Source organism: Lagopus leucura, unplaced genomic scaffold (assembly GCF_019238085.1).
Source record: "Lagopus leucura isolate 7727_CA_CO unplaced genomic scaffold, USGS_WTPT01 Super-Scaffold_100004, whole genome shotgun sequence".
NCBI classification, from domain to species: Eukaryota; Metazoa; Chordata; class Aves; order Galliformes; family Phasianidae; genus Lagopus; species Lagopus leucura.
The window spans coordinates 19,697,072-19,708,639 of NW_024962264.1; the positions used below are offsets into that span (position 1 = coordinate 19,697,072).

At 46.9% G+C, this 11,568-nt stretch overlaps 1 protein-coding gene across 2 annotated transcripts in view; it reads right to left on the reverse strand.

Moving 5' to 3' along the window:
* STOX2 (storkhead box 2) overlaps window positions 1–10,658 on the reverse strand; it is a 128,100-nt gene extending 117,442 nt beyond the window's left edge. The window contains exon 1 of one of the 2 annotated variants that reach the window (XM_042871391.1): window positions 10,319–10,658. In XM_042871391.1, coding sequence (XP_042727325.1) covers window positions 10,319–10,658 — 340 coding nt within the window. The remainder of the gene's footprint in view (window positions 1–10,318) is intronic. The other variant, XM_042871393.1, reaches the window with a different exon arrangement.
* Between the last annotated feature and the right edge of the window lie 910 nt (window positions 10,659–11,568).

Consider the following 11,568-nt stretch of genomic DNA (forward strand, 5'->3'; position numbering starts at 1 on the left):
TGAGATTTGGACTCTGCTAGAAATGTGAAGAAAGGGTGATACGCCTGCAATCAATCATCTGAAGGGACACCTGCACGTTCCTCAATGAAGCAGTAGCAAAAATTTTAAAAAAGACAAGCAGGGGAACACTGGTAAAGATTTGGGTCACACTTTCCACAGCTACACTACAAGCACCAAAGGAATCTCCATTCATCAGGCCCCAGAACACCATTTCTCAGCTCAGCTGCCCTTGTGGTTCTTCAGCACCATCCTATGTTTTTAAGGTCCAAAACCACACTGTTTACAAAATATAAACAGCAAACCAACACGATATCCACTCCAAGAGCCAACTTCTGACAGCGCTGCCTAGCAGCACCATTCCTGGAACCATCAAGGAGCAACCTGACATCTCGGAGAAAGATGGTGCTTGTAGAAGCAGCTAGAGGAGAGTCACAGAGAAAAACAGTGACACTGAGGAGGGCCAGGCTACTATCCATGCTTCACCAAGCTGGTGTGATCCTGGCACAAAGCCACCTGTGGACAGGAAGAGGAGAACCTGCACATCAGCACAAGATTGAACTAGGGAGAAATTGCTGAGAAGAGGTCACTTACGGATAAAGGTAAAAGCCACAATTGCTAAGTCGACAGAAAAAGAAATCCAAGAGGCAGGAATTGGAAAGCCACAAGGAATTCACTGCAGCAGCTCAGTTTATAAAGGAGGTTTGCAGTATCCCAGCACTGCAGTATAGTCTAATAAGCCTGAGCTAGCTTTCATCCAGGGACTTAAGTCACTTAATGCAGCAACTCATCACAGGCTGCCTGAGCAGCAGGACAAGTTAGCCACTGCTGAAATCCATAATTATGGCTGGAGTTGAGGAATGCAACTGTACCTGGGCTGGCTAGTTCAAAACTAGCTCAGGTACATTTATATTCAGCTGCAACACAACCAAGAAAAAAATCAAGCAGCTTAATGATGAAGCAAAGACTGGTCATCTCACAAAAGTGTCCAGACAAATCTCACTTTTTTTTTTTAATAGTAAAAAAAAGAGTTAGTAAAGAACAAGCCTGTAAGGGAATTTATAAACCCAAAACCAATAGGCAACATCATGCATCATTACCACGCTGTTTAGTTAAAAAAAAATACCATGTAACTCATTACTGGCTTCATTTCCCTTCTGCAGGACTCTTCGTGTGTTTATGGTTCCATATTCATGCCAAACCCACTCTGAGTATCTGTGATTGCAAATTCACCATAGTTCTACTAACTAAACATAAATGCAACTCATTCATGAAGGAGGCTAAGGTGCCACAACAAGAAATTGCTACAGCCAAAGTGGTGAGAAATGGGTAAAACAAATCCAGGCAGGTTTTGAGCACAAACTCCTAGCCCAGTTGCCTATCTTCAGATTATCTCTCATTTGCAAGTAGCCTCACGTGTGAGCATAATTACCTCATTGTTTGCATTGCAGGAGTACCTATCCTGCCCACACAACATCCATCTGAAAGAGCCATGAAAGCCCTCAGCCCCAAAGCACTGGTGTTGTCAGCCATAAGGCAAGGAACAACACTTGGACACACCAGAACAGGTGGGAACAGACCAGGAACTGGGAACTCTGAAAAATGCTGACAAAATTTGCAGTGTGTAGGGAGCAGAGAACAAGCATTGATTACATGGGTACTTGCACGCATGGGTGCTACACGCTGAGCTTGGCAAGGTCACTGGTTTTCAGCTTGATGTCTGCAGAGCCCCTTTCAAAGAGGTCTACAGAAAGGTAATAGTGAAAAGCAAGGCTTATATCTGCTATATTTCTGCTGGGAATAGAAATGAAAGAAAGCTGAGGATCATCGCACCAGTTGATTATTACTCGCTGAGACCAAAAAGCCATGGAAAATAAAGAGGGATTGGAAATGTGGATGCATAAGCCACTGAGCAGAAGTGTTAGCATGGAAACAAGAAAAATTTGAGACAGTGTCCCCTTGCTGTTCAACAACTTCCTAGCTAGTGGGAAAAAAATAAAGTTCCATCAAACTTATCTCCTTTTTACCCCCATCACTTGTAACAAAAAATCAACCCTCTGAATTTTATAGCTCACTTTTCTTCTATCTCACAAGACAATAGTGTAGATAGAATATGCTTTGTGCTCTGTACCAGTCCAAACATTGGAGACATTGGAAAGGCATCAGAATTGGTTGAAGTAGTCACTGAAACCCAAAGTCTAAAAATTATCTAAGCAGATGCATGTAAGAGACTTCGGCACTGTGCTACAGATAAATTTGCTTTTCCTCTTTAGGATCAGATATGTCACTGAATGAGACTAGCTATTGACACAGAAGAGCAGAACAAGGATAGATGCAGTGATTCTGACACTAGAACATTTCACAGCCATACTGTGCTTGACACGCAGCCAAAAAGCATGTCCCTGCAGACCTTCCAACAGAAATTTGGCATAGGCCTCACCAAGGAGCTCTGCCTGCACACCTCTAAGAAAGACAAACTAGCAACCAGGAAAAAAAAAAAAAAAGAAAAGAAAAAAAAACCCAACAACAACATCAAAACCAAACCAAACCTTGGAAACAAGAGCAAAGGGGACTTGAATTAATAAGAAATCCATAAACTAGAGGCTACAAGCTGTCACAATCAATGGAAAATGACAAGGTGGTAGCTGGTAACTCCTGCCCAAGTGGAAAAACTAGAAAAATTGTAGGTTAAGATGCCTGCTTTCTGCAACTTTGTCTTTATTGGGAAGGATTAATTAAGATTTATTCTTGATACTTTAATTCACAAAGTATTAAGAGTTCTACTTGATGCTTTTCCTGAAGACACCTGGATGAACTCTTCTGCTTAGATTTCAGAGTATTGAAAAAATAAATGCAAAAAACACTACTGATTTTGCAAGCTTAGCTTTCATAGAAGGAGCTTCTGGCTTAGATGCAGACAATCCACTCTGGATGTAAGCAGACAGATTAATTTTTGAGGTGAACCTCTTAATGACAGCCAGGCAAACAAGAACATACAGTGCACCTACATCTAAAACAGCAAGTCCTCTCACTGAAGCCAGACTTAACTAGCTGAGCTCACATGGAGTCATCTGTGCCTTGCTGACTCGTGACTACCCAAGGAAAAGTAATGGGAAACTTGTGTTTGTACAGTGATTAAAACATTGTATGCATCCGTATAGACACATCTGTATGAAGGTAGCAAGGAATCCAGATGAAAATTGCCCTAAGCTTTCCCCGTGAGATGCTTTAGCACATAAAATCTCTCAGAGAAAAGCTAAAAACTTCAGAGCCTTACGAGTCCTACGCATTTCCTTCCACACCTCACAGGCTGACTGAACAACAGGTGATGGCACACATAGCTAGACCTCTTAAGGAAACGCATTAAATACTCTTAAGAAAATGCATTATAAGAACAAAACAGAGCTGGTACCTATCAAACTGGCTTCCCTACCACATGAAGCACTGTGTTCAAGGTTATCCATCTATATGGCTGAAAACCTGGCTGGCCTGCCTTCTCTTTCAGTCTTCCACACTTTCCAGATGTTTGCATTCATGAAAGAGGCTACTCCACACGGATGACATCTAAAGATACCCAGTTGAGAAATACTGCCCTTATTTCTTGAGCATCTCAGACCGCAGAAACTGAAACTTTTGTTTTCCAGCTCCCTTTTTGCATGCTGTTTATGTTACCTCTTCACTTCTATTCTTTGCCACAGCTTCTTACAAAACGAATGTTCTCCTCCTTCACTACAAATTTTGAACTCATTAAACCACCTTGTCAACATGCAGCTAATTAGGACAAGCCTACAGAGGAGGCCAGCTGCTGATTTGCTCTTGACTAGACTACAGCCACACATAACACAGCACCAAGTGCCTGCAAAGCTCCATTTGGGCTCATTCAGCCCGATCCCCAATCCACTCCTTTGGCACAACCTCTTGCCATCAGCTCCCAGGCCCTCTATATAGGTGCTGGCCTACTTTCAGACGCCAGAGCACCTTGGCTGCACCCTGGGATTAAGTAAGGCGTTTGGGCTTCCCTGAGTGGAGCTGATGGAGACAAAGGAGGCCCTTCAGGGAAACCCAAAGCAAACAGCAGGCTTGCTCTCAGACACAGCTATTGTGTCATCTGTCAGTGAAAAGGGAACATGTTTGGGCACCAACCCTGCTGTACGCAAGCGCAGGAGCAAACACTGAACAATGCCAGAGCACGAGGCAAAGCCCGGCTGCTTGCACCTGAGCTGGGCAGTGGCTGCTAAGGCTCACGGCAGCTGGCAGCAACCAAAATAAGACAGTAAGAACTCCTTGACACAGAAATACAATAAAAAACAACTCCACAGCCACAGAAGTTCTCAGTGGTGTCATGTAGAGCTAACAAGATTCGAGTTACCTCTCTCTTCAGAATTTGATCTCAGTAAATTACCAAGCAACACTAAATTCTTTTTATGCTGGGTTAATCTCTTCAGTACGCAACACTGATAATGAATGCATTGCTATCTGTGCTGCAGGACTCCGTAACCACATGGATCCAAGGATACAGGTAAGACAAAGCAGGTATTTAGACTCAACACATGCATTAGGCTATCAAGTCATCCTCATAGGACTCTTGAGAAAGTCTCACACATCCAGTTTCTTCCACATCCTCTGCAGATAGTCAGAGGTATTCACAGATGGCATTACCAAAGTTAGAAAATACAGCTGGAGTCTGAAAGAGTGAATATTAATTTGCCTGTTTTTCTGAAGCTGTAAGTTTCTCTAGCTTTGACAAAGTTTTTTGTTCTGTTTTGTTGTTTTCTTTTTAAGGATCAAAAATATTCCCTTATTAAATAAAATACTCATTTTATAGTCTCACAGTTCATCAAACTCTGCTGCCAGGTCTCAAACACAATGACCACAGCCAGCTTCCCCTGATGCTAATAACATATTAGGAGCTTTAAAATCCCAGTGCTAAACACCATCCTTGCAGTCTCACTCCTTTGTTAGCTTCTGAATACCCAATGAGAGCACACGTTGCAGCATGTACAACCCCAAGGGAGCAGGAGTTCCCACAGCTGTGGGTACAGGCAATGATGGATGCAGTGATGCACTGCCCTGCTACCAACATGGAGACTGAGCCACTCTTCTGCCACAATCCAGCCCCAGTCAGGGCTTCCTCCAGAATACCTGATGGGTGAGGGGGAAAGCCACCAAGACTTGTCACCAACCCTCTCCTCTCTTTCAGAGGGATTTCACATTCCAAGGGTAGCTCTGTGCTCTTCAGCATCTTTGCTCTCCTCCAAAGGCAGGCATGACTAGCCTGTGGACATTATGAATCACTTCAGAGCTGGCAGAAACTGCTGCAAAAACACACCATTGTGAAGCTACCCAAACCAAGCTCCTCAGATATTAGCATTTTTCACTGCCACAGTGTATAAATTTTGTAAAGAATCAAACCTGGAGGCATTTCATAGCATTTAAGTGGTCTGCCTTTCTAAAAGGGTGCCCGCTGACAGCCATCCATGCACCAGCTGGCAGTAAAATTTGAGGTCAAACTACAACAGTACTGTGTCTGACTGTTTCCAGACCTCTGTTTTGGCCCCTATGCCCCAAGGAAGACAAACAACACAGTCTCAACATTGCACAGTTAAGAGCACACTCAGCCCCAGAAAACACACTGCGGAAGTTATTACACAGTGCATATTTAAGTGCACCATGTACTTTCTTCCATAAGAAAAACCAAAATCATAGAATCACAGAATCATTAAAGTTGGAAAAGACCAAGATCATCCAGTCCAACTGTTCACCTACCACCAATGCTGCCCACTAAACCATGCCTCTAAATACACCTCTACACATTTCTTGAACACCTCCAAGGACAGTGACTCCACCACATCCCTGCAGAGCTCATTCCAGATCCCGACCAATATAGTTTTGATAAGTGCTGATAGCAATATTACACCATTTTTTTTTCTCTAGCAAAAAAGTAATTAAAGAGCAAATAGAAGAGCCACTATTCTAATTCCCTGAATCAGCCTCTGATTGCGTGCTCTCTTGCTGCTGTTGCGCAGAGCAGTCTGATTTAAAAAAAGAACACTAAGAACTACTCAAATGTCAAAAGGAAAGCACCTAATTGCATCAAAACATACATGCTTGTACCTTCTTAGCATTCATACACTTCTCATCAGAGGTCTCTGGTGAAATTCCAGGTCAAACTGAAGGGTTGGATATACTGGACAGAAGGAAGCATGTTTACATAGTAGGTGAAGGGACTGAATCCAAGAAGAACAGAATATCCTTAAAATCCTTTGCAGATCTGGCCCACCCAGGGAGCAATTTCAATAGTGGAAACTGGATATTGCAGTAACATTTCCAGCAGTCAGCATCATTAGAAAATAATCAAAACATTTATGCTCTTGTATTTATAGCAGAAATGGTTTGGAGAGACCTTCAGATTTCAGAAGCCCATTAAACTTCTGCTACCGCAGGAATTGATTACTAAGATACCCCTTCCATCTCCACTTCTCACAGCCACAGTTTCTGCACTGGAAGCCGCCATCTGCTTGCAGCTTTTATTTTACCTTCCCTGAAAGCTTCTGGCGTGGCATCACAAGCTGCTGGAGCCAACAGCAGGCACAGCATGCTGGGAAGGCACTGAGTGCCAAGAGCCCTGCAGGACACCTGGGTTGCATCTTCGCCGTTACTCTCCCTAACAGAGGTCACACATGCAGACAGGCATGTGGTAGAGCTCTGGAATGCCCCACCTCAGGGACAAACTGTAATTCTGCTGGCCAGGAAGATAGGGTCATCATTTGGATGACAATTATTAGGCAAGATGCCTCTACAAGCAAACTGCAAAGAAAACCTAACCATGACACAAAAGGAAAAACTTCGGTACTTCACTAGAAGTTGAAAAGGACTAAAAAGGAGCAGAAAATCTAATTTTCCTCCTAAAAAAAATGAAGGGGCAGGTGAAGAGCAAGACAGACTCATTCAGCATGCAGCGAAGGCAACCCAGAAGCAGCTTAAGAAGAGTTTACTGCTAAGTCCCAGCCACCAGGAAGGGCTGTTCACACAATGGCACACTTTGTAGGGGAGAGGAGCTCAAAAAGGGGAGAGACAGCACGGGCTGTCCATTAACCTCACACATCCTTGACTCGAGTTGCTCAATGAGCACAGTGCTTCAGTGTGTTTGACTTTGCTACTTCATGAGGAGTGAAGAAGCAAATAAAAATAAATGAAATTAAGTCATATCTTTCCTTCCTGTGTGTGTTTTTCACTTTCTCTGTGCATTTTAGATCAAGGTGGTAACCTGCATTATACTTGTAAGCCAACTGCACCTTTCTTGAAAGAGCAAAAAGCATTTGACTCCAAGGTTTTGCGATCAAAGGGTGAGCACCAACCACATCTCCAGAAATTATGCACAGCACATATAGCCCATACTCATAGAATTACAGAATCATTTCAGTTGGAAGGGACCTCTAAAGGCCTTGTGGTCCAGCCCCCTGAAATGAACAGGGACACCTACAGCTCCATCAGGTGCTCACAGCCCCTCCAGTCTGACCTTGTCTGTCTCCACTGCATCTCTGGGCAACCTGTGCCAGTGCCTCACTAGCCTTGTTGTGAAACTCCTTCTTATGCCCCCCTAGATCTCTCTTTTAGTGTGAAACCATTTCTCCTTTCCTATCACAGCAGACTCTGCTAAAGACTCTGTTCCCTTCTTTGTCATAGCCCCTCTTTAGATACTCGTGCAGCTCTTCCCTCTTGCCAGTCTCTAATAGCTGCTCTTAGAAAATACCCAACCCAACACTTCTGAACTCCTTTTTTGCTCAAAGTTGGGAGCAAATTCCTGAGTACCTCAATCAAGTCACCAGTTTGACCCCCTGAAGTTCCCAGGGCAAGCCTATGAGGCACACGAAAGGTGCAGGTGAGCGTGCAGACAACTCTTTCTCTGAGGTTTCATTACCAGGAAACCTAACACTCCCTCACTGAAATTTTCATTTAAAGGAGATAACTGGGAGGAAAAAAAAAAAACCAAACAGACAATTAACATTTTATGATTGGCTATAAATGAATAACATTTTAACACATAACGTCCAATAGTCTGCACAGCACCATAATCACCCACTAACGATGGGAGAACTCACTGTGAAAATTAGCGCACCTCAACTGGCGGGGTGTTCATTTAATTTTTGGTGCCAGGAGAGAAGAGGGCAGGCAGAGGAAGAAAGGGAACACTTAGCTCCAGCTCGTGGAGCAGTAAAATCCCCGTCCCCCCCATGCCTGGCCGAGCACAAACAATGCACACCAGCCCAGCCCCACCGAAACCGCTGAATTGTAACTCGTGCTAGTTAGTTTAATTATTGCCCATACATTTCTTGAAAATGCCATTTGAAGCATCAGCTTCTAATTGGAGAAATGGCTCTGAGCGTGACCGTGGGGCTGTTACAAAGTCTGGTCACTTTCGCAGAAGGGCATGGCCCTTCCACAAAGCGGGTGGAAACCTCTCAAAGACACCCATTGTCCAAGAGGCAAAAACGGAGTGCAAGGAACACAGAAGGAAGTCTCATCCATGAACACAAATGGAGACTGGAAACTGAGGTGGAGCACCAGCAAGCCTTGCTTGGGAGGCACCAAAAAGCTGAAAATGGGAAAAAAAATCCGGCTTCCAGGATGACAAACACAACTGGGAGCAAATGGAAGGCGTGTCAAAGAAATGCTATTAAAATAATAACACTCATTAAAGACTTAAGTTACAAAAGCCTTGCAAAGTTACAAGAAAGCGGCAAGTCATTCTTACCCAAGACAGTGAATTTCATTCCAAGACCTATAGGATTATGGATGGGTTTCCTGGGGCTCTGAATCAGCAAACATAGCATGAGCTGGCTTTGGGGCTTTGTTCTTTCAAAGCCTATGTGGGTTCCTCATCCAATCTGAAGCCAAGGTACACCCCCCAGTTTCCTAACAGCCTGATAACTCTGACAACAGCAAAAACAGACAGCAGGTAGGCTGCTCTCATGTAACCCTTGGAATTACACTGCCCCAGAGGTGAGCATTAAAGCCAGGCACTGAGCACTTCACAGCTTGTATCCTCAAACCCCAAGCTGAAGGAGCTAGCTAAAGCAGTCCTCTGATGAGCTCCATGTCCCAGCTCAACTCTTCAACAGGGTCTATTGCTACTATTTGGATCTCTGGACATCAGACCCTCTCAAGAACTTGCTGGCCCAGATATACCTGCCACAAGCAACAGAGCACTCAGGTGGCACTCTTACTGCCACCAGTAAGAACTATCAACAGTGCCTACGGAGGAGCAGAAGCCAGACTCAGCCTGGGCTCACGGAGCACTTCAACACACAGGGCAGCAGGGGCCTGCCCAAGCCTCCACGTGCACACACGTGAGGAGGAGGTGCTCCCCTCCAACAGCAGCAGGAGGCTTAGGAAGCACTCAGCAAGCACTGCCCCACTTTCTCATGTGACCCTGAGGGTCAGTTTGGTTCCAGTGTAAAGAAGGTAGTGGAAAACCACAGCTCAGTTGTTCCCATCTCCCGCAATGCAGCCAAGAACAAACACGACAGGCAGGGCTCTAGCTCTGCTTCCATAGCTTTAATCAAACACCAAGAAGCATTTTCTGTTTTTAAAGTCAAACAAAAACATTTGGCTTTCTGTAAATCCACAGTGAAGGTAACCCCCAAGGAACAAGTATTACCCACACACTAGGGAGTTTACTTATTAACACCAACTCCCAGCAGAAGTGTATTTCCGTATTTCAGAGTGGGCTCCAGAGGACTGTTTGCATTCCTCTCCCAGCAATGCCAAGGTCAAAGCACAGCACTCTGTGCCTGACGAATGCCACCAGCGAGCAGGGATGGGATGGGGCACCCCAAAACCAAACCCCGAGTGCTGTGGGCCACAGAGCCCTCTTACAAACAGTGATAAAGCACAGAAAAACCTTTCTATCAATAGGACAGGATCTACCTCCTGTTCTGCAACGATGTAAAATGAGGGGGCTGCTGGTCCTGAGCCTCCGAGCGTCCCCCTCTGCACAGGAGATACAGCAGTTAGAGGGAAAAAGTGACAGTGAAAGGACTGAGAGCTGCACGGTAGCACGCCAGCATCCAGAAACAAGGCTCTGAGAAACACTGAGACCATTTGAGTTCTGCTCTCCACACGAGCTTTACCCGGTTAACTTTGCATCGGAGCATTTTTAAAGCTCTGAAAATCCCACTGGGAAGAGAACACCCCTATATCTGCGTCCCGCTCCAGCCGCCCAATGCACAGCGGGCAGGAGCTGTACGCGGGGACAGCGGCCGCAGCGGGTCGCTACGCGGGGGGGCCCCGTCCCGTCCCATCCCGTCGCGGCACGTACCTAGGCACTTGATGTGGAAGCCGCTGGGGGGTTTGAGGGAGCGGCGAGCCCAGCCCTGCCGCAGCACCTCCAGGTGCTCCTCCTTGCCCTGCACCAGCAGCACCTGCTCGTCGATCCAGCCCAGGAAGAAGGTCTCGGCCACCGCTGCCGTGGCCCGCTGGTCCCAGAAGTGCTGCATGTTCTCCCGCTTGAAGTCCGCGAAGATCTCGTAGCCGATGCGGTGCCGGCCCAGCTCCGCCGCTCCCCCCGGGCCCGCCGGCCGCCCCCCGGCCTCGGCGCCCAGGACGATGGCGAGAGAGTGCGGGGCGATCTGCAGGCACCGCTCGGCCCGGCGCGGCATGGCCACCCGGCATGCCCCGACGCCTCCCGCACCTCACCGCACTGCACCGCACCGCTCCGGGCTGCCCTAGCGCGGCCCCGGCACGGCTCGGACGCTCCGCCCCCGTACACCTCCGGCCCAGCCCCGTCCCGCCCCGCCCCGCCCTGCCACAGGGCTTTTTCCCGCCTCCTCCGGGCCGGAAAGCCTTCCGCGTCCCTCGCGGGGTGCTGGCCTGTTGTGTGACTTCGCACAACCCGTCCGCAGGACAATGGACTCGGCTCGGCTGGAGGTTTCGGTACCTCTGGGTAATGCCTGATGGTTTCTGGGCCATCCTCAACTCTGCTCTACTGTGTCCATGCACCCATCACCACCCATGATCTTCCCTCACTGGCTTGTGCTGTTCTCCAGCATCCCGAAGAGTGTTACAAGGAGACAAGTGTAGGAGCCAAGCTGCCAGCTAAAATAACTGTGTAGAACCTATTGCCCGATCTGTTGCCACCACCACCCTGCTGTGTGCGCCATGCCAGTGGCACTTTCTCTCCCATCACACCTCCATTCCAGTTCTCCTGGGCAAGGCTCACCCGCATGTGGCGCACATCTCACTGACATCCCACCGCGGAGCAGCCACCAGCTAGCTTCAGGCCTTGACTGGGCTTCCCTCTTCTTCCTATCTGCAAGAACTAAGGAGCCAAGTTACACCTTTGGACTTCTACAGTGTGCCAGGTGCATACAAGAGGAGGCCTTGCACTTGCACGGGCTTTCCATATCCTGTGGTGGAGCTGGGTGATGCTGGAACCTGAAGGTGAGTGCAGGGCTGTGACGGGCATGACAGGACTGTGTTTGGAACTAGTCCCAGCTCATAGGATGAGAAAAACGTGTAATAATGAGGTAGTAGAAGATGGTACACTGAACTATGTCCAAAATGTGCTGG